Consider the following 23,839-nt stretch of genomic DNA (forward strand, 5'->3'; position numbering starts at 1 on the left):
ATTTATTTTAAAATCAGGCTTGCTTACTGTGCAATGAAGAATATTTTGCTTGTAATCTGCGTTGGAGTTTGATAGTGTTTCCCAAACTGTAAGATATGCTGCTATGGCAATTAGAACGTTGTGGGAGAGGGCAGAGGTATGCAAGATATGCCAAAGGGGTGACACGAGAAGGAATTAATATTTGATTTCTGCTTGCAATATGGGCACATGTTAATGGAATTGAGAGACAGAAGGGGTGTCAGCCAGCATAGATTTCACAGCTGGGAGAATGGTTCCTTGAGTCAAAATAGATTAGAAAATGCTGAAACATTATACAAGTATTTCTGAGTATTATGGGTTTTCAGCTAAAACATGAAAATTAATAGCACTGCTGGCTCCTATTTTAGTTCTGATAGTAGTAGGTTTTATAATCTAACAAAGTGCTATAGCACCTGTTTTCCATATATGAAAAGGCATGGAGCATTTGAAAAAGCAGCTACATTACAAGGTCTTGCACAGTGAGAGAGCCATTGTTATTTGTATTTTAGGCAAACTTGACACACAGGTATGTCTGTTGCGGTTTGTCTTATGTAGCTGAACTTCTGGGATTTTGCTGTTTTAACTTGAGACTACATTTTATATACATTCTTGTTTTTTTGATTAAGGAAGAATACTTCCATAACTTATATTTTAGTTCTGATGAGGTAAAACAAACAAAACCAAAACCTAAAAATAACCAGAAACCTTTATTTCTGTACTCTTGGGGAATTTTATAAAACCTTATAATGTTTTTGTTGCAAAGTCCAGTGTAGAATGTTTAGTTCAGTTCCCCACTTTCAGGTTTGTATATTTTGAAGAGCAAAATTAAGATCTTCTTGATTCTGATGGCATCTGTTTAGCTTTGATTTGGATTCAGAAGCATTTGATGCTTGGAAAGTTTTACCAGGCTTTCTTCTGAAACATTAGGTAGATACATGATGACAGGACTATCTTACATAATTTGGAAATAACACAAAGAAAGCTAACACTAAGGAATATTTTGGTAAAAAATCCATTTTTTTCTTCTTTGATGAGTCCCCTCCCAGTCACAAAAAGTAGCATAAACTGACAATCATAGTGTAGGTCCTTTAAAAAAATAAAGTACCAGGAGCTATTCATTGTCATCCAGTCTTCTTGTGACGCACAGTGAACGTCTTTAAAATTTTAAAACAAAATATATGTAGAATTGCTTGGCAAGATCAGAAAAACAACAAAAAGACCAGGACTGAGGACATAGTTTCCTTGCAGCTTCTCTGTTACTCTTAAACACTAATCTCTACATTTTCATATAAGATTTCAGGCATAGATATGAACTGATGACCCTGATTTATTCCCATTTCACCCTGTGTTAGGATGATTTTGAGTTGCTGTATGGTAAGATGTTATTTTTGTCACTTGGAGAAAGTATGAATATCTGAATGTTGATCTTATTCTAGAGGTTGTTCAGTGAAATTTTATTTGAGAGATTCAACATAGAATGTAAAAATATGACCAAAGGCCAGAATGTCACCTTCTTCTGGTCATCATTTTCAGAACTTATTGTTTACGGGAGTCTGACCACGAGACACTAACAATAATTCAATTATATACTCACATCTCATTAATACTAATATGACTTACAAGTCATGGCATGCTGTTCTTTGAGGGTCACTGTGACAAATGAGTAGGCAGGATTCTGTAGACATTCAGTCAAAATGATCTGAAATAATTAGGTTGTAATGAAAGAAGTGACAAGAGAAAATTGCAAAAATTATTCTGGAATACTGGCTAAGAATTTAAGTCCACCTTTTTGTGTGGTAGCTGTTGGATGTTTAGCATCATTGTTCCCACATTTCTACTCTACTGATTAGAATTGTCACCAGGAAGTTCCAGGGATTTGGGAGACGAAGTTTATAAACTGATGGTGCCAAGAGCTACCTTTTGGCCTTTTTTCACAATAGGTAGTCCAACAGTGAACTCTTTGAAGGTTCTGGTCCAATTAGACTCAAATATACTTCAAAGAAAGTCACACTTGCAAAGTGCTCAACACTGGAATATTTCTAGTTTGAATTCTCTAAGTCATTAGAAGATATGACAGTTTTATAATGAGTGATGAATACTTACGATATCTTTTAGAGAAGCTAAAATGATCTGCTTATAATATTGTCTTTTATCACAAAGTCTAGCTCACATTGAAGCTCTGAAGTTACTATGATTAAATTAAAGACTTACTGATATATTTTTTACCTAGATACTTCTATTTTGCCTGCTTATCCTTTCTGATTATCATTACTGTTGTTTTTATGAATTTTTCTCTCAGTTTCTTTGGGTTCCATATGCCTGTATGATATATCCATCTCTTTCTTTTGTGATGTACACAGAACCTGACTGTAAATTACTGTGTTCTGACAACTGTGTTGAAAAACCATGTTTGTGTCCCAGCATGAGTTGCAGATGCTAGCAAGGCACTAGAAGTTTTTGCTGTTTTCTGAGGCATCAGTGAAGGGCACAGCACCCACCCCCTCCTGCAGCCCCATGAAATCTCAGCTGGAATAACAAGATGCCAGTGGCAGAGAAAGCAGAGGGCAATGTCACCTACTCCTACTGCTGTCTTGGCTGTCAACCGAGTATCATTTGATATTTTGGTTACTGGATCTGGCAGTGATCATCATAAAAATGCACTCCCCAGTTAATGTATTTTCTAGCCATAAATCTAATGTCAACTATGCACTGCTGAATCTTTAATAAGTAAAAATGGAAAACTTTTGTTTCCAGATTTGATTTTTTTTTTTTTTTTTTTTTTTTTTTTTTTTTTTTTTACTTTGTCTGGAGACTATTTTTTTTGGAATTTCAGGCGAATTTTTTCCCCTTTTAAGATCTCTGATATTAAGCAAACGATTCAATAATTACATTAAATTCAGAATCATGGGGCTAATTTTTAATGATTAACTACTGTACCCAGATCGTCGTTATATTAATCCAAATTAAAAGCATTTGACAGCAGACTTCATTAAAATGGCTTGTCCAGTTTATAAAATTAAATTCACATAAATGAAATGTAAATAATTTCTTTCTGATAACCTTTAATAGTTTCCTACTTCTTTTCTGTAGATAATTGTTCTTCTTTGTTACAAATATTAAGATCTTTTCTGCAGACCTTTTTTCACAGCTTATTTAATTCATATCTGATTTTTATCAATTTACATTTTAAATCTTCTCTACATTGCTTCACTTCCAAACATAATTTGATATTTTTTTACTGCTGATTTTTTTTCAAGCAGTGATGACCTTACAATGAAGCTAGAAAGGAGAAGACTGGGAAATATTCTTGCCAATTCAAATGAAAGAATATATTTCATAGCAATGTGAGGAGAAAACACAGAAAATAGTTTCCTTTTTAAGAGTGTTGATTATCACTTTGGGTAGTAATTCATCCTGTGCATACTGAGCAGGCTGATCTTTAAATACGGCTTTCAGCAGTACTTAGCCACAGCTGTAGACATTGATAAAACATAGTGAGCTACAGGCATTGACAGTGGTTAATGGTTAATTTAGCTGTTGGTAAACTTTCATTATGCTTTTCTCCTGCAAGCATCTTCTTTTACTGAGCTTGTCTAAATTCAGGATCTGTCTGAACACTGAACTCAAGGACAGAATTTACTGATTATAGGATTAGGACCATAAGCATGTTCATGTATTCTGCCTATAATTTTCTCCTTTTATTAGGTAGGTTTCATCTCAGCATTGAAAAAAACCCTGAAAGTGGTGATGTGGTTGATACTAGTGTATTTATTACTTCTATTTCATAGAAGCTCGATGATGTTAAAATATAGATCTATTTCAAAACAGGGCTGTTGTAACAGCCCAGCAGGTGGTTAAGAAGACTCTGAAAGAGAAAGAATATGCAGATTGGAAAGATTGACCAACCAACACGTGTAATGGCGCTGGTGTCTGATTAGCTTTAGTCTAGGCTTAAATTTTTTTGGGCAAGAGAAGAAATGTGCTAAGGACAGACTTGGAAGAAAAGGAAGTAGAAGGGTTTTCTTTTCTCTGAGGACTGGGCTGTGATAACTAGTAAGATTTATGTAGGCTGTGATAATACCAAGCAGTTTTATCCCACAGCTGTAATGTAGGATTTTCTGTTTTACATGAACTAAAATTCCAGCTGCATCACATGAGATGTCACCTGAGACACGTTACCATTACACATTTTTTATGTTTGAAGACCTAATTAATAGTTTGGAATACATGGGTACTTCAGACCCCTGTTTTTTCACTGTGCACGTACAGTAGTTATTATAAGGAACAAGTAATTTCATGGAAAAGAGGAAAGGCAAACTGTCTAACTCTGTTCTAACTCTTCACTCAGTTTATCTATGCCCAGAAAAATTGAGAAGAACTTTCTGCAAGTATATATTGAAAATGCTGTTCTCTTTTCTCATATAAAAACTATCATCCCTAGGACCTTCCTCTATAAAAGCTACCAGCATGCCAGCTTCCCATTGTCATATATCCCTGTCTACCTCTGTCTCACTCAAGGATTAAGATCTAACTATTTTATTCCACTAGTGTTTGTGGTAGTCAAAATTCTGTGAAGCATGTGGCAGTCTATCCCAGCTTTAAGGACCTCATGGTTCATGATGCTGTGGCTCTGTATCTCGTGTCACATAGTTCTTTAGTTTGATGCTTCTTTATTAAATTTTTTATTAAATTATTATACCATGCTGAGGACTGTCTTCTCACCTATTCATAAGAAAGTGAAAGCATCTGCACAACATCTTACTGTAAGTACTCCATATGTAACCTGAACTTACAACTTTTATTTTATGGAGCCTTACAGATCTGTTACAGTGGATGCATTAAGTGGCATGTTGAATGGGCATATCTATGTCAGTCGGTCATAGGATAGTCTGAAGGACCAAGAACAGTAATTCATCTCAGGAGGAGGTCTATCTCCTAGTGCTCCCAGTAAGTGTCAGGTCAGCAGAGTTTCTTTCCTGCAGGTCACTGACTTGATCCTGGGTCTACTTTTTAGACTGATAGTTGGTCTCAGTGTTTTATTCAACTCCTAGCCATGTCTGAGGACTTCTTGTTGCCCAGAGAAGTTGTGAACGCTCAGTCCCTGAAAGTATTCAAGGCCAAGCTAAAGCAACCCAATTTAGTCAAAGGTGTCCCTGCCCATGGCAAGGGGGTTGAAACTAGATCTTAAAGGGGCCTTCCAACCCAAACCATTTGGTGATTCTATGATTCTAAGTTTAATTTCTTTGTGATTGTCCCCTTCATTTCTTTTTACTCAGACTTTCCAGCAACCAACTTCTCTGTTTTTAGAAATCAGTTAAACAGAACAATCTCAGTCATCACTCTTTCCTCCTTCACTAATCAACTTATCTTGGGAGTTCACTGGCTTTCCAAGGATAGTCCAGTTCACCAGTGATAATGAAGCTCAAGCTGGGTCAGGTCAGTGTGTTCTTTTCCCCAGCAGACAGAAAAACAGCTAAGCCTGGGAGATCCCATCCATGATATAAGCAAGCTCTACTCATGAAGTCAAAGGATGTGAAGGCAGAAAAGCAGAGGAAAAATCAACCTTCTGCACTGAAGATGGAGGGCAATCAAATATAACAATGACAAGTCCAATGATAATGATCCTTTACTTCCATTTCCACTCATCACCTCAGAAATAATATCCTCCTCCAGTTACCTCATTATGTATCTCAGGCTGAGACCTGTAGCAGAAGTCAGGCACTGAACAGTATAGAGCTAGGGTGGCTAATCTTGAACTTCAGGACAGATATCTTCCAGTAAGACCTAGAAAAGTTTGTGTGATTGAAGCAGTGGCCCCTGTGTAGTTCAGGAGGATGTATCGTAGAATTCAAACACAGACATTGAGGGAAAAAGTATGAAAGATGCAGTTGAGAAAAAGAGTTAGAGGAAGAGACAAATGCAGGGTTTCAAAAGTAATCACAAGGAGTGCAGGAGAATAGAGACAGGATTCAGTGTGGTCTGATTCCAGCATCCATATGAGATTGAGAGGGAAACTTCATGCCATTTTAGCAAGGCAGAAAGGAAAAGGACACATTTTTGCATAGACACTGCAGTTAGATACAGGTCCATAAAAACACCTTCATACATTTCAGAGTCAGGCAATGTCAACAGGCACTTTCTCAGTGATCTCAGGGTTTCCACAGCTGAGCATGTGGGCAGAATGCAATTGGAGGCTGCAGAGCTCATTTAGATGACAAGACTCTCCAGGATGCTCACTGTCCCTGGGCCTCATTGCTGCATGTGATGGTTCAAATCACTAAGAGGATTTAACACTGGAAGACAGATTCAATCCAAGGTCACTGAGGCTGTCACACTAGATCACACATTGGCCAGTGCTTGCAAAATACAGCAGAGAATCTACCACATGCCCTTAATCACATTTTTGTGTCATTTAAGGATATTGGTTATTTCCACTTTCCAGAAAATGAAAGTCGTATTACAGTCATTTCAGGCCAGTCTTATCATCATCATGAAGGACAGAAGAAAATCATGTATACACTTTGGTAGCATTCTTGCCAGATAAGAAGCAATTAATTAACACGGTATCTTTCCATAGCTTCACACAGCTTCATCCTTTGTATGCTTTCAGAGTCACATATGAAGTCAATGAGGCACTGCTTCATCAGGAGTGCTGTATGTTTTTTAATTTATGTTCTCTTTTCTGGGCCTGAGTCTGACATGGTACAGTTTACACATCAGACAGCTAGAACTATTCCATATTTGACCCTTCATATCTGGTGACATGACAAATATGAGTAAAACTTAAATACTTCACCTAACGACCTTCCCAGTATGGAAATCCATGCAATAAGGTCTTGTTTCACTAGATGGGCAATCAGTACAGGCAGAAGCTATGGTTTTTATGGCCAACATTCTTGTAGCAAAAGAGCAGTGAAAGCTGATGTTAGCTCTGCAAGGGCACCCAGCGTCCTCCTTGAAAGTCTGTCAAATCAGTACCAGTAACAGGAGGAAAAGGCTTCACATCAAGTTACCTGGGAATATGTCTGTTATGGTACAGTTACAGCTTTTGAGATAAACATATAGCCAATAAAGCCACAAATACAGGAAGTTTAAAGAAAACTGCTGGCAGTAGTTCTCAAGTTCACTTTAAAAATGCACTTTCTTAATTTCTTGGTCTATTCTATGAAAATAGATGCGTAGTTGGTGTAAGTAGCTACCTGACATTAAAGCAGCACTGACTGCCAGACAGCAAACCATGGCCAGAGTCATGTGCTGTCATTTATTACCCTTGGCTGTCTGAGGCTTGAAAGAAGTGTGGTTTCTGTTTACAGAGCTCTCCACTATGCCTAGAGCAGCTCTGCAATTCCAACTCTAAATTTATGCAAATCATAAGGGCTTCCTATAGCTTTGATTAAATTAGGTCACGTTATTCTGAGTGGATAACCAGTGGTCACTCTTTGGACACTAATAAGCAGTAATGGCCTCCTCTGACTCTCACCCACCCCTGCCCCACAGCCCAAGACCCATTCCCAGGTTTTGGGGCCATCAGTCCCTGCTGCAGCTGAGCTGGTCTCCTTCTCCCACAATGCTGCCCTGCCATGGGCCTTGCCAAGTTGGGTCCACCCACATAAAAATACATTAAAAGAAGGAATCTCATCCACTGCTTGGAACATGGAGATCCTCTACGTCCTCGTAGCATTGCTCTCACTATGGGCAGGAAGTTTGACTGAAAGTGAGGACAGCACTCTCATAATAACTCAGGGAATCAGTTGAGCTCAAGAGGGAAGATGTGCTTTCCCCATTCTCTGCAGGAAAGAAAAGCTTCCTGCATTTTTCTGCCATTTATGTCCTCTTGCATAGGAGAAGTAGCTTGGCTCCTCATAAATCAGTTGGTGTAAAACTCTTTGCATATAGGACTGAGGTGTCAGTTAACTTCTCTATTTGGGAAACAAAGATGTGCCAAATGACCAGGTTATATTAAGGTCAGGGAAGAGCATCCTCTCACCCTCTTTGCCAGCTCTCAAAAGTAGTGTCAGAGATGAAAGAGAGGGAACAGCACTATTCAAGTTACACACTTTTGACTGCAGTGACTTTCTTCCCTAAATCTATTTAATTCACCACTGTATCTTCCAGTGTTTTTATTTCACAGCAGTCTGCTGTCACAAAAACCTTCTCTTCACAGAAGTAATTATTATATGCATATCCTCGTATGTTTTTTTTAATATATATGTATTGACTGATGTTGATCACGTACCTGAACCACCTTAAAAAACAGTTGAAACAGGACTTTGAATAGCAGTTTCAGGCAGAAGTCTTAACATGGACTTGGAAGTCTAGATCTCCATTGTCTATTGTTTTTATTGTTACATGGAAATCACTGTATCAAGTGCTTTTTCAGAGCATCATGTTTATTCCAGCCCAACAGGCTCATAAATGAAAGATCTTGGACTCTCATGCTGCATCCTAGGACACCATTCTTGACTTAGACTTTATATAAAGTTTCATTAATTATTAGAATATGACTCCAGAAAGCCTTCTTCCTGACTTCATATTGAGAGCAAGGTGGAAATAGTGGTTTTATGGAGCATACCTTCATTTTGATGTCTGTATTTGGAGCATGTTCTTGTTTCTATTATGGAGGAGCATTTTTATGAAAATACATTGTAATGGCTCTCAGCACAAAGAACAGAAGAAGAAATCTGTATTTACTTCCAAAAGGTTTGGAGAAGGAAATCCTATAAATCTTGCTCACCTTGAAGAAAATGCATCATATAAGCAAAAAAAAGAATGTTTTTATGTGTGTATGTCTGTCTTGCTGCAGTCAGGCATTGCAATGTAATAGCTGTGTTGTTTTTCAGCTCCGCTATTGCTGCTGCTTCCTATAACTGGCCTTTTTCATTTCATTAATACCAGTTCAGTTTAGCAATGAGCGACTAAAAATGGTTTAGGATTTTTTTGAATATTCAAATTTACAATCAAATACCACTTTAGCCAATAACTCTTTTAGGCATGTAAATCACTGAACCTCTAGTAATTGATTATCAGTGTAGAAATTGGGAATATTGATAGTGTTGAACTTAACCCATGTAAATCATTATTTGGACTTGGGACTACTAAAAAAACTCAATCCTGTACCTAAAATTCCATTAGCCCTGTTTTAGTTAATCCATTAAATTAAATTCATATTCCTTTTCCAAGCTGTACATCATGGTCCTTCATGAATTTTGATCTTAAATACAAATGCCACTAAAACTTAATATATTCCCTGTCCCAACAAATTAGGTTCCAATTAAAAAAATTTTATTCTCTTATATTGGAATTTTTTAAGTCAGAATCACGCAATCTGCTAATACAAGTCTATGACTGAACTATGGTATCAACATTAAGTGTCCACACATTGTTTTTAGATGCTCTTTTTAAATTTATCAAACTTAGAGGTTGTAAAATTCACCTCTGTTTCTGTACACTGTAGTATTGGAGTAAATAAAATCGGGGAAAAGCAAGGGACAGTGTTATGATACTAGCCCACCTTACAACTTACCTGTGCTCAGACAGAGGATTTTGATGTGTTCACAGTTAAAATTTTGAAAAGGCATTCCTATTAGAACAAAGCTCTGAAAACAAACAGTCAACAAAATTTCCTTTCTCAGTTGTGCTAGAATCTACCTCACATTTCAGTAAACTTAATACTCTTTTCAACTTTACAGGTTTTACAAAAGCATGTATTTAAAATATTTCTTTTGGAACTGATCCACTAGTAGCCATCAGCTTTTTTGGGGTTTAAAATGCCATAGTAAAAGAAACTGTTTTACTTTCTATCTGCAATAAAGCACTTTACTTTGTAACAGAAAATATTAGAGAAGATATAAATGCTGAGAGTAGTAGGTTTGTTGTTTGGGGTTTTGGGGGGTTTTTTGTTTGTTTGTTTTGGGTTGATATGATAGGTTTTGTTGCTGTTACCTGTATATCTGTAACAGCACTTAACGTTTGTTTAAAGTTTGTGACACTTCATTGTCAACACTGAGTTGAGGACATACCTGGGAATTTTTTTTACTGGTCAGGTAAGAATGTCAGAACCCTTGAGTTGTTTGCTCAAGGTAAATGAAAGAAAGAAAACTTTTGTTTTCTTTTTTTGTGATTTTTTTTTTGGGAAAGTTGCAGTGACAAATTTCGCACTATGCATCTAATAGCAATCTCTGATTCAGTGGGTTTGCTTGTCTCTTCAGGATGCTTGAAATTTACTTCTCTGGAGTATTACTTCTGAAAACCAATTTGCTATTTTTTGGCCTGTTTGGCCCTTTTTTCCTGATATATCAGTTACTTCAGATTAAACACTCTCGTGAGTGTTTCTTGGTAGACAGCATAGGTAAAAGATGCCTTTTGCAGAGAATGTGGTAATCAGACAAAAATTAGCCTGTAATACCTGATGTGATGACATAAGCTATCACCGAATCAGAACAGTACATGACGAGAATGCCAAAGAGGCAAGAATCAGAGCCAGTGAGTGAAAACCTGTGTTTGAAGCTGAACTGATGTTTTCTTACAGTTTTGTATTCCTCAGTCCAGCAGTACTGGGTACGTTCTTTTCCACGTGAACGAAACAGAAGAGCCATTACAAAAAAACCAGAGCAATTACATGAAGAAAGAATGGGCTGATAATACTGAGCTTGTCTTCTAAACATGCACCTTTCATTATTTTTGTGCATTAACTATAATGACAAGTAGGTTTTTGACCTGAGTTTGCTAAAATAAATTTTTTTTTGAAATATAGCATATTTTTACATGTTTTTCATAGCCACTCAAGTATGCTTATTTCCTCCAAATGAAATAGTATGTACAATTAACATTACTTTTTTCCGAATTTTCAATTAAGTTAAATGAAGTCCATCAGAGTTTTTGTTAACATTTGTGAGTCTATAATTTTGTCTTATGCAAAGTTGTGTTTTCTTGAAGCTATATTATCATATCTTTTCTATTATGTTTGCCTTTAGAATCTCCTGTTGCTGTATGTGTAGAATTTCAAAGGTTAATAAGGGAAATCTCCTTTTCTCTTTATTTTATTATCTGTGTACCATGCTCACTCACACAGTTTCTTAAAAGAAGTGCCTAGCAGCTAATTGATGATGAGCAGAGCAACAAGAGAAATCAAAGATTCTGTTGTCATCCACTGAACAGACAATTTACGCATTTATGCATGAGGACCTGCTGACTTGCGAAGAACTGTTAATGAAAACAGGACACTAATTGCCTGTTTCATAGAAGTTCCAGGTGGGAGATGTTTGGGAGACTATCAGAGCAAATAGATTATCCTTTCCTACAAACACCAAGAGCTTGGCTCTCTTCATTGCTTAGGTATAAATTAACTAGGCTTTGTGGGATGGTGGTAGGAATTCCCAAATAGTAAAAAGGTATATAAGAGATAAAAATTATTTCCAAAGAAATTCAAAGCTATTTTCAGTGCAAGAGCTTTTTTTTATGGGACCATAGGCTGTTCTCTATTCATTTTTGAAATGGCAAAACTGATATAAATACTCACAAGTTCAGTTTCATGAGCCTGCTCAATGCAGGATCAGCACAGATCCATTCTGGGAGGGCGGAGGCAGGACACACACCTGGAGAGGAGGCCAGGACCAAACAGACAAACTGTTCATTTCAGAGGCAACTGGCTGGCAGGTCAGGGTAGGTGCACCTCTATGGAATGAAGTTTTGCATGCCCAGCCTTTAGATGCAAATTGGCATCATTGCATTTTCTCCTAGATGGTACAGAACATGGTTTACACATCACGTGAGCACAAGGTTGAGAGCGATATATTTTGTGATTTTTGTATGTACAGAATAATCAATGGCCAAAACCAAAAAAATTGCATATTTTTGAACAGACTTTTCCCTACAATCACCAGTTTTCTTTCCTGCTGAAAAGTATGTAAGAGAAAGATTTTCATTTGGGGTGGAGGGGCTTATGTGGTGATTCATTGTAAGCAGGAAAGAAGTACACTTGGGGATCTTTTGATTCTTAAGATTGTGCTTACATTCATTTTGTAAATATTGTGGTGTAGCAGCGGAATGTGGTCTGTATCTGCTCCATTTCATGTGAAAAGGTCCATTCTTCTGCTCCTTCTTTTCAATAAGTCTTCCACCCTAGCAGACTACTCAGTAGAGTACACGTGGCTGCTTTTTAGCATGCAGTGCAAAAGTTAAAATTTGTGTTAAAAGATTCTTTCATCCTCCATGCTTTAAAAAAACCCAACAGACCGATGGGTTTTATCTCAATCAGTAGTACAGTGACAGTAGCCTGTCACAGTTCACTAGGAATAACATGCCTAATGATTGCTGAGATTAGAAATAGCTTTAAGGGCTATTATATATCATTATAACATGGTGACATAGTGAAGCTTAATAGGTGCTACAACATCCTTCTGTTTTTATGTTTCCCTGAAACATGTGTTCCGTGAACACTCAGTTCTGTGACAGGTGGCTATTCCTGTATAAATTTACCCAATTATGTTTGTGTAACAGCCCTGAAAAAGCATTAATGTATTAACCACTAAAAGTAACTGACAGTCTTTGGAGAAATGTTTTAGTGTGTCTGTGTGAATAGAGGGTTTGAATAATAGAGGTTTTTTAGATAAATTATAAATATTATATTTAGTTGATGCGTGCAAATATGATAAAATATACATTTTTCATTGCATATTTAACATATTCTATTTTATTATATTCTATCCATAGAATATAGGAAATTAATTTTTAGGTGAGCATTTTGTTTTGTAAGCACTGACAACACAAAACTTTTTGATGGTTTTATTGAAAAACAGTAGTTTCAAATATTAAATCCAAAGCTGTCTTTGCTGATCTTTACCACTTATCTCTAATGTGTTTAAATCATGGGAATTTCCAGCGTGAACAAATACAGAGTATACAATTGTAGGCAGCACTTCAAACAAGAAATAAGGATGTTTAACTTAGTGATTAAAAATGGAAATGTTATTATTGAGAGTCCATTCTTCTGAAATTTTCTGATTTTTTTTGTAGTTCAGAAAGCTATAGGCTCTTTCACGTTGATCAAATTTTTTTTTTTTCATGTTTTTTGGTTGTAGGCTTTGGCTCCAAATTCAGCCTACCTATTAATCCAAGATGTAGTTTAGCTACAGAGACTCAAATAAGTTAATGGGTAATATAAAATGACCTCTTTGCCATTTCCAAAGTGGCTGGGCAGTAAAATAAATAAAAATAAATAGTACCTTGAGGCTAGAAAACAGTTTTAAGAATTTTTAAAAACTTTAAAATTAATGTATCTCTAGAGTAAATAGACTGCTATGGAATCTATTGCTCAGAGGCAGTTTCACTTTATTATACATATTAACCTTGTCTTTACAAGTCCTGAACGCTTGGCATATAGTGAAGAAGTCTACCATGAGAATAATTATATCTTATATAGTAGCTGCCATAACAGCAGTGTTGAAAATACTGCATAAAATAAAATGGTAAGATTCGTAAGGATATTAGAACCACATGATATAGAATAGGCAAGTTGTTTACAATAGTTGAAAAGATATTATCTATTGCATGAAGAAAAATTGCTGGTTTTAAAGGAGAAGCACCTGCAAGCAGTCTTTGAATTTACTCGGCAGTGTCTTCCTGACATGGTCACTCATTACTGTCATGATGCAAGCAGTCATCTTTTTATGTTTTAGGAGTCCTTAGACAACAAAAACCACATTTGTATCTGGCCCTTCATTTTTATTCAGTTCATTATCTGTTCAGCACTCATCACTAGTAATAAAGTAAATAGTAATAACCACTACTTTGAGTTTTCTCAAACCTCCAAGCCCTAAATAAAATTTTCTGTGGTTGTTGCCATTCACTGCAGGGGTACAATGAGTGGCTTTGGCATGTGCACCCTGCTACCAGAATGGGGGGATGGGGGGTGGATATTCTGCAAAGATACTTGTCTTCATGGGGTCAGCTTGGGTCCATCCAGGCTGAGACATCACTGCAGTGGCTGCAGGCAGTGTCAGTGGCAACACCGTACTTGGAAAGAGTCGAGGAAGATCCAGCAACAGCAGCAATCTGAACAGGGGGACAAAGAAGAGGCAGAGACAGCTGCAGCAGCAGCTGCTGCCGGGCAAGAGCGTGAGTAGGTGCAGGATGGGACAGAGGGGAAGAAAAGGCCTCAGTTGAAGCTTTAGACTGGAAACATTGAGAAGTTATGGCAGCAGAAGCCTTCATGGCTTTTGGTAGATATCCTTGGCAGTTCTCTGTCCCAGGACTGCCTTCTGCTGCAACCAAGACTGCTGCATGGCCTGTGAATGGTTTCTTTAGGTCAATTTACCATAGTTTGGAAGCCCTGGTGTAGTCCGCTGTAAGAGGGCAAGAGATGACTTGTTTTGCCTTGTCAAAATCAAGGGATCTTCACTAACTCAGAAGCACATTGCGTGGGGAGCATTGTCATCAGAAACTGAAGTATCTGGGAGGTGTGTGTGCTTCCAGAGATAGGTTGCAGGTGATAAGGACATTTTCAGGATTGCAGTTTCAGATCTGGGTTCCAAGAGCATGGTTTGTCTCATTTTCTTGTGTCCCTCTTACAGATAGCATGTGATGAGGAATCCCGTACCTCGTTTCTGCCTAAAACACCACACTCTGAAAGCCAAACATTGCAGTGTTGGGCATGGAAACACAAAGCTTCTACATACTGAAGCCCTTTTTGTTGAAACAGACCTTAAGAAGCTTTGCCATGGTAACACAAGTCTTCTGTAACAGAATCAGAAATTTCATAATTAAAAAAAAGGGTTGTTGGTTTTTTCCCTAAACTGCACTAATTCTTAATATGCTAATTTGTTCAGGACTCACGGAAATGTAAGAATCTTTTTCTTTTAAATAAGTTGACTACTATTTTTGAATGATTATCTGCTGTCCTTTTCAGTGTACAGCAACAGACAAAAGAAGTATTGTCCTCCCATGGGACATATCTGATTGTCTGGAGGAGGAGGACTGTGGGTAGGGTAGTGTCCTTTGTTTTTCTCTGGGCTGCAAAGTTTTACTGCATCTTTTCATCACCAGTAAGTTGTCATGAAGTTGTAATTAATAGCTGTTGTGCCCGTAATGTAACCTGGAGGAGTCACTTTAGATATTTGAGAAAACAATGAAAAATATTGATGGCTGTTCTGGATAAATCAGTGACTCAGTAGAAAACATTTTGTTGATTTTTGTATTTGGTAGGTAGTCAGGGGATACTGCAGTCACCCCATACTTGGCCTCCTTGCCAGCTGGCATTACAAGTGGATCAGCATAATTAATTTCAAAATCAGTCAGCAGATTAAACTGGGCAACATTTTCTTCAGAGAAAAACATTAAATAATAGAAATCTTTGGTCTACCTAAGGTCTCTCCATTCCCATATCTCAGCAGCTTTACAGATTTCTTTGGTTTGCATCTCATATGCCCTGGCAGTGATGGTATTTGGCCTGATACATTAACGGATGCTGATGAGTGTAATAGTTTGCTGAAAGCTGAACAGAAATCTCATTCTGAGCTGGTGGGATAGCCTCAGTCTTTCAGCTGTAGGAGAAGAAAGATTCATGATTTACAGAAGAATAAAGCACTGGCACATTTCAGACACTAGCAACAGTGGTGTAATTCAGTACAGAATTGTGATGGTGACAAGTGATGTGTTTTTCAGACTGTCATCTGCTCTCATGTATTGTTTATTTTCATTGTGGTTTGGGAGATTCATGTTTTGTGTATTGTTGTGTGTATCTAGAATACTGGCCTGTGTACTTCTACGTGTCTCAGGAATTCAGCCTGCTTGACAAAAGAGCCATAAAGGTGAATGGATGTTCACACACGATGACTCTTTCTGAGCTGGGCAGTTCTCTTTGGCTTTCCCACTTACTCTGAGAACATGTCTTGAAAATTTGCTTCCATTCCAAAAATGCCTTTTTTTAAATGAGTAATAATTTTTCCACAATTGTCTTCCTCAAAAATGAACTCTATGGTCTTTGATTCTTCTAAAATCACCTTTCTTTCAGTATGCCCTAAATGATGCACTATATCTATGAACATGTTTGTGTAGCCTGGTAGTATTATAACAAGAAGGTATATCATGTAACTAAATAGACCCCCTTGGTTATGTATTAGAGGAAATACTAGATGCTTTTTATAATGTTGAAAGAATTTATCATCAGTGTGAGCAGCAACTCAGATGTAATATGTGGTCAATCCTTCTCTTTTGTGAAAAGACACCAAAGTCACTAAAGACACAGTGTCAGTATTGGCCGATACATATGCAGAGGTCTCCTTTGCATATGAAACAAATAGTATCTCCTGGATGAGATCAGGAGACACACTATGTGAGTAAAAAAATCTAACAGAAAAATAATAGTAGAGTTCATAGTATTGATCTAAAGTAATACGTATTTAATATATTTTCTTTTAGGAGAAGCCACTGACCAAATCTCTGCAACGAGGAGAAGATCCCCAGTTTGATCAAGTAAGACACTTGAAATTATATTATTTCCATTCCTCAGGCTAAAAGATAAATACTTGGAAGGCATTCTAGTGTCTTTATTCTGTGGTTGCATACTGCAAAAGCAATATGTCTCAATGTACTTTAGTAGAATGATAAATGCTTTGCCTAACCATTCTTGGGTTTAAATTGGAAGGATTTTTCCACTGTTTTTAAGCTCAACATTTTTCTGCCATAGAAATTCTCGCTTTTTACAGTGTATTAGGTACATGTATTATTTCCTGGCTGTTTCCCCAATGGATGTTTTGAAGCAAACTTTTTATATTTTCAGAATATCTCGTTTTTGAAACAGGTGCACGGCCCTCGATCTTTTTTTTGATGGGGTTTCTCTTACAGTTATTATGAAGGCCTACAGAATCACTGTCATTGCTGTCAGTCTCATCAGTCTAGTTTGTCTCTTAGCTGTGACTCAGCATGACTTACACGTGTGTTGCACTTGAAATAGTCTGAGCCAACCTGTTTTATTTAAATTTAAGCATAAGTTAAATTGTCAAGATGAATGCCTGTATATGACAAGATAGATAATAATTAGAAAAATGGTTGGCAGGGAAAAAGTATTAAAAATAAAATAGAACTTATATAATTAATTAGATTTCATTTAGTAGAACAATAAAATTGTAATTAATAAAATGAAATTTATATCTGTCATTAGATTAATACATTTATTATGTAAGGTAAATGGGACAAGTATAAAAATAAAACCAACAGCAATATACACACTTCTTAATAATGGTATAAAGCAATTAATTTTTGCCAGCTGTCTTTCTTTAAAAAAAACCCACCTAGAAATAATTCCCACATAAGTAACCTATTTTGAAATAAAGAAAGATACATGGTAAAGAATTTCAATTGCATAAAGGATGCCAAAACTCACAAAACTTACTCCCAATGAAGAGGAATGATAAACCATAGGTGTATCATAAACAATAAAAGTTATTTGCTGCTCCTCCATTCCTACCTCAGCTGTCATTGCTGTCACCATTGCTGCTGATTCCACATCTGCCCACAGCACTGTGCCACCAGCAAGGCCAGAAACACAGGACAGAAAGACAGAGCAAAAGCACCAGCAATAGTGACGACTCTGAAAGCAGCTGTAACTAATGGCATAAGCTGCAGGTACCATGTTGATTAACTTAACTTTGGGAGAGGAGATAGGTATAAGTAGAACTTCAGAACCTCAGATGAACATTTATTCTGGGGCATTACACCAGAAGCAAAGATGCCTTTTGAGACTCCACTGGCATTCACTAAGGCTCACTTCATAATTTTAGCTTGACAAAGTGACACATTCTAGATTGTTCTGTAGCTGCTTTTTCGGGAGAGGTAGCCTGCTTGGACGGCTGTTCAGAGCAGGAGATAAACAGAGGAGGCAACACTTCTGCTCTGTACTTGGGAGCTCCCTGTCTGCCTTGCTGACCGCAGAGAAACCCAGGGAAACCAGCTGAAGGAGGTTGCTTTGTGAGTACTCCATACCTGCCTAATGAAATTCTTTGTGGTATTCTGACCTTAATTTTATAGGTCTTTTTTCTTCCTGTGGGAAGAGTGTCACATGCAAATAGGAAGGTAAAACAAATTAAGCCATCCAGATGCAAACCTTTTGATACTGTTCCTGCAGTGTATTAAACAAACACATAATGGGCAGCCATGATTTGATTAAATATTCATGGTTAAGCAAGTTGTGGCCCTTTACAAGGAAGAATTGGAAGACTGATGCTTCTCCTGCTTATTGGTAAATAGACAGAAAATTGAATAATTAAGTCAAAATCATTTAATGAGAACAGCAAATGCTTCCTAGAGTGAAACAACTGTGTATTTACTACTGTAGCAATTTAGTCTGAGTGCTGGGGGAAAAAAAACCCAGATGTAGTCAGAAAACAAAGGTAAATTTTGTTATGCGGGTCATTCATGTATCTCTATCTGCATATCTAGAGTCCTACCTGTGTGCAGAGTTGATAGAAAAGTACAGAGCTGAGATTGCCTTAGAAGTCTTGTCAGAAAACCTTCCTTTCAGTTCCTTGAAATTTTCAAAACAAACTATTTAAACTGAAATTTTCAAAATCATTTGTCAGCCTCAGCCCAGATTGTTGGCAATGTTTCCGTTTTCATGTTTCCCATTCATGTTTTCCACTTAAAAAGCATTATCGTTTTGAGATGTTATAGTGCTCCTGAGACTGATGAACACCTGTGATTGGCAGATGGGACCTGAACCTGGCTTATGAGCCCATTTATGAGAACATGGTTCATCCTTACCAAAATAATTTTAGTTTGGCTAAATTCATACAATCATACAAAATTTTGTGATGCATGGTAGTAGTTGGATAGAGCTGAGCTGGAGTAGAGATAAGAAAATAGAGGAAAAAGTCTTTCTTTGCTTGACATATTTCACTCAGTAGATTAGTAAGTACATCTCATTATAAAGCCATTTTTCAAATCATAATATGTCAGTATGATAAAGTTGTCATGAAAATAAGAATAATTTTGCTGATATTGAAAATTAAGGTATGGACTACTTAGGAAACCTGGAAGATCATGATTTGACATGATACTCAAATATTTAAAGAGTCTATGGGATGCAGGAAGTCCAGGTTGATAATCCCTTACTTTTCCCTTCCAGGTAAGGTATGAAAAGCTTTGGTATTTATTCCTGAAACACATTAAGTCATCTAGCAAAACAAAAAAAGGCCACACATGACATTCCTGACATTTTACTACAGAAATGAAGAAGGAAAACAGAGAGAATCCCCATGACAAACATTCTCAAGGGGTGTCTAATAATTTTTACTTACAATTTTAAGTTATAAAAAGTGACACACTGTCAGAGGAACCTCATTTTCTAATCTTGCTGTTATCAAAATTGTCTCTATTCAGTTTGAGTGAAATTGATAGGTAATGCTGAAGTGAGTAGGTTACTAGCCACTTGTCACTTTAAAATATCTGAGCTGCCTCTTTTAACTGTAGATTAAAAAGCATCAAAGGTAAGGCATGACCTGATTTAAAATTTGCTTTTTGCAAGTCAGCTTCAGAGGTGGAAAGACCAGCCCAAAAAACCCCTTTACACTAACTCACAATATGCAGACTGGAACTTTAGCTACCCAATGTAATCAGCGTTGTTTAACACTGAATCCCCCAAAAGATGGTCGTGAAAGCATTGCTTACTACCCCTAAATAGCTCTATCTGTGTCTCTCTGAGAACCAGTGCTTTTTTCCTGTACATTCTCCAACACCCTTGTAGAAGTGCTAGTTTTGATGGTGGTGATGGATCCAACATCAAGAGTCTGTGCACAAGCAGAGCTGTTTCTCTCCACATAGGTGTGGTCAGTGGCTCCTGTGAGGCAGACAGTACGTCTGACTGCCAATTGCATCACCCTCCTCAAACTCATAATAGTATCTTGAGCAATGTATGAAGTGATTGTACTTATCCTGACTTGCAGAGTGTTTCACCATTAGCCTAACAAACTGGATTCCTTATACTGACTGTATTTTCCTTTTTAGGTGTGCATGTATATAAAGAAAATAGATACAGGACATTATGTAGGTTTTGTCATATGTTTTTAAGTAATCTTACAGTATGTTTAAAATCATGGTTTAAAAGTTCTGGATAAGACAACTCTAGTTGCCTATTGGCAAAGACTGTTACTGCTCCAGCATTAGCATGCTCTGTGTTCCCAATTAGAGAAATGTTATTAAACATTGTACTAGTGAACTATGACTTAAACTTCCTATTACAGGAAACCATAAAATTGCAGTACATGAAAAGATCAAAAGCTAGGGTGCAAAAACTCATAATTCTCCAAGAGGCTTATCCTCACCTAAGGAAACACTTTTATTACTCTTTTCTCAGCCTCTACTAATGCATCTTCTGTTCTTACCACAGTATATAAATGTTCACGAACAACACTGGAGGCAGAAAAAGGGCACTGTGTAATCTTGGCACTGTCTGAGCTACAGACAGTTTTCCATATAAAATTACAGAATAAATGTGACATTTTGGCCATGGAAGTGAAAACTTAACAACAAGGCTTACTTTTTATATGAAGCTATCTCTATGAGGTGCCTGTTGAAGGAGTTTCAGCATAAACTGCACAAAAACTTGTCCTTGTTTCAGTTATACTGCTCTCTTTCTAGAAGTGCACTAGGTTGGAGAATACAGATTGGAAAGCAAAAGCATTTAATGTTTTATATACTTCATTTAATGTTTTATATACTTTTAGGAGACAAAACCAACAAAAATAGATCAAGGTAAAAAAAGGAAACTAAAAATGAATAAGAATAAAAAAGTGGAAAATGTAAATATAAATAGACAATAAGCAGCATACTAATGATTAATTTTTTCCTTTTTCATAACAACCTAAATGTGATTAATGATAGGCTGATAATTATTCTTATCCAATATTATATTTGTTAGATATAGTAAGTGAATACTGGTATCATCATCATTGCCATAGCACTGTGGTTGGTTCCTTTTGTGTTTTGTGTTTCCCTGAGTTTTACACGTTGTCCTTCTTCACCAGCAAAGGGCACATGGTAGATGAAGGATAAGATGGTGGTGATGGGGTCATGAAACAGCCGTTGGCTCCTGATAAGAGGTTTGGGTTCAAGTACTGTGTAAAAAAGTACATCTGAAGGCAAAATTAAAGGTAGTACCTTCAGGATTGAACTTGCTGCCCACTAAAAATAAATGGATTTTCATGTAAAATGTTATGCTGGCAGTAAAATAGCTATAAACATTGATAATGTATAAGCAAGCTAGGTGAAATTAGCCATCTACAAAATTACAATACTAAAAAATCCTGTTTCTTTTTTACTCACAAAGCCAAGGCCATAAATGAAAACTAGCCCAACTTGAATAGTTATCAGTTTTAACCAGTTCCAGAGAGATTTAGCTTTATAGCACTGTCCCAAAACATGCTTATAACAAAGATGTGAATGAAAGATCTTCACAAACACAACTGCACTACTTGCTGCTAATATGTCGTTTTACAAATTTTTGAATTAGTTAGCTTGTCTAGAAACCTCTCATTAGCAGAAAAAAATGTTTTGTCTCAAAGGATCCAACAGAATTAGTGCATTAGCTACTTTGATTAGAGCTTAAGGCAGTTCATCTCTCCACCTTCCCTCTCCTCTAGTCTGGAATATATGGAACAGGAATTGTTAACTTTATGTCTGCGATTTCGTATCTTGCATATATGAAATCCTGGTCTTACTGTGGTCCGTAAGAGTTTTGCTGTTGATTTGAAGGAGCAAGGATTTAACTACAGCTGTTATTTTCCTTGAATCCATATCGTTTGTAGTTCTGGGGCTTTGCTACAGATATGCATGAAGTGTTACAAATATTGAAAGAAGGGAAGACATTATTGCATGTCTATGGGTATCCTAAACGTAGCTAAAAGAGTGTTTACCAAATTCTGCTTTCAGTAGCATTGATAGAAGGTGTAAAATCTCACTCCTAAAGTCAATTATTTGGAATCTACACGACAGGAATTTGAAGACAAAATATGCAGACACTGTTGGAGTAACAGATTTACAAAAAATAAACCAACCCTATGCAAAATTGAAGTACTGCAATTCTGCATTATTAAAATGGCAAGAAAATGCCCATTCAACATACGCACTGACATATATGGTATATGAAAAAAATGCAGAGCCAAGAAATTAGTGATACTCTTGGGAATTGGATGCAATTTTGAATATATTTGCTGTTAAAGCATGTATAAATTCATAAGTCAAATGAAAAGGGTAATCACATCTATCTACTGTTAGCAGAAACATTTCTTATATTTGTATTTTGATAATATAGCTAGACTTTTATGAAAGTATATAAATTGTAGCAAACTGTCTGGGCAGAATTTCATTGAATTTCCCCTTGCATTTTAGTCCAAAATAAATATTAAGCATTTGCATAAAGTATATTTAATGCTCTGTGAACACAGGTTTTAAACAGCTCCCTACTTGTGCAGCTTTCTTATCCTTAAGGTATACAGTAGGTAGTTCATTTATGATGGAAGAACATGATCATTTGTTCAACAAGGAGATATTTGTACATCTGTGCACTCCCTTTCAGGAGCAGCACAGAGCTAGAATTCATCTCACTCCTGGACTTACTTCCAGAAAATGAAAGGGTTGAGAAACAGGCATGCTGGCAAGCTGGCTAGACTTCCCTCCCTTCCTGTTCCCTGAGAGCCAGGTCTTTGCCCAGTCCACCCTTCCTTCCTGTCTTAAAAGTGCAATGACAGAAAGATTAAAAAAAAAAAAAACAAAACTATATTGACCTTTTATCCCTACTAAAGACACGCACTGTAAATTCAGCAGAAAAGATTTAACAGGAATCCCTTTGACTTTTTCTAGTGAAATTGTATAGCTGGGATTTAAAGAACAGCAGTGATAAATACGTCATGACTGAAACAACTTTTCATTTGTAGTTACATATCGTGATTTCTTTCAAGATATTCAGGTCTATTTGGAGACAGACTTTTTAGTAGGGCCTGTTGCAATAGGACAAAGGGTAAGAATTTTAAACTGAAAGAGACTCGGTTCAGACTAAATAGAAGGAAGATATTTTTTATGATGATGCTGGTGAAACACTGCAAAAGATTGCCCAGAGAAGTTGTGGATGCCCCATCCCTGGAAGTGTTCAAGGCCAGGTTGGACAAGGCTTTCATCAAACTGGTTTAGTGGAAGGTGTCCCTGCCCATGGCAGGGGGTTGGAACTAGATCATCTTTAATGTCCCTTCCAACCCAAACCATTCTATGATTCTTTGATTCTGTTCTTGTCTTCCCTAGTAAACCCTTTTTCATTCCATCTCATAATTAACAACCAGTGTTCTGTCAGCTTCAGAAAAAGTTTTGGAAAACAATAGAGAAGTGAGTTGGTAATGAATGCTTTGCCTTGACACCAGGTCATTCATGTCTTCTGAGTATTTATCTGAAGCCTTAGGGTAGAAGGCTTTGGTATAATTGAGCCTGAAGTGCTGTAGTAATTTGTTGTGAAAGGTCTCCTGTCACTGCTGCAAGCAGTGCCTTAGTGCCATCTTCCACAGCAGCTTGTTTCATATTTCAGGTAATAGAATGTATTGCAAACACTGGATTGAAAGCTTTCATAACACCATATTTTTATAGAAACTTTTAATTTTACAGGAGCAGTTGTGACAGCTTTCTGATGAACCATGTTTAATTTTAGGCCATAATACCTGAGCAATAATACTTCATTCTCAAAGTGTCTCATTAGCTTTAGACCACAATGTCAGTGTGAGTTAGTTAAATCCTAAGGCTGAAAACCTCTAAAGAGGTCAGAGTTATTCATCTAGACTAACTGTTA

At 36.8% G+C, this 23,839-nt stretch overlaps 1 protein-coding gene across 1 annotated transcript in view; it reads left to right on the forward strand.

Annotated features, from left to right (window-relative positions):
• FRY (FRY microtubule binding protein) overlaps positions 1-23,839 on the forward strand; it is a 190,523-nt gene that overhangs the window by 55,981 nt on the left and 110,703 nt on the right. Inside the window, 1 exon segment of the mRNA XM_064645493.1 lies at positions 16,435-16,488. Within this exon segment, the coding sequence (XP_064501563.1) occupies positions 16,435-16,488 (54 nt within the window).

The sequence above is a fragment of the Pseudopipra pipra genome, chromosome 2 (assembly GCF_036250125.1).
Source record: "Pseudopipra pipra isolate bDixPip1 chromosome 2, bDixPip1.hap1, whole genome shotgun sequence".
Classification (NCBI taxonomy): domain Eukaryota; kingdom Metazoa; phylum Chordata; class Aves; order Passeriformes; family Pipridae; genus Pseudopipra; species Pseudopipra pipra.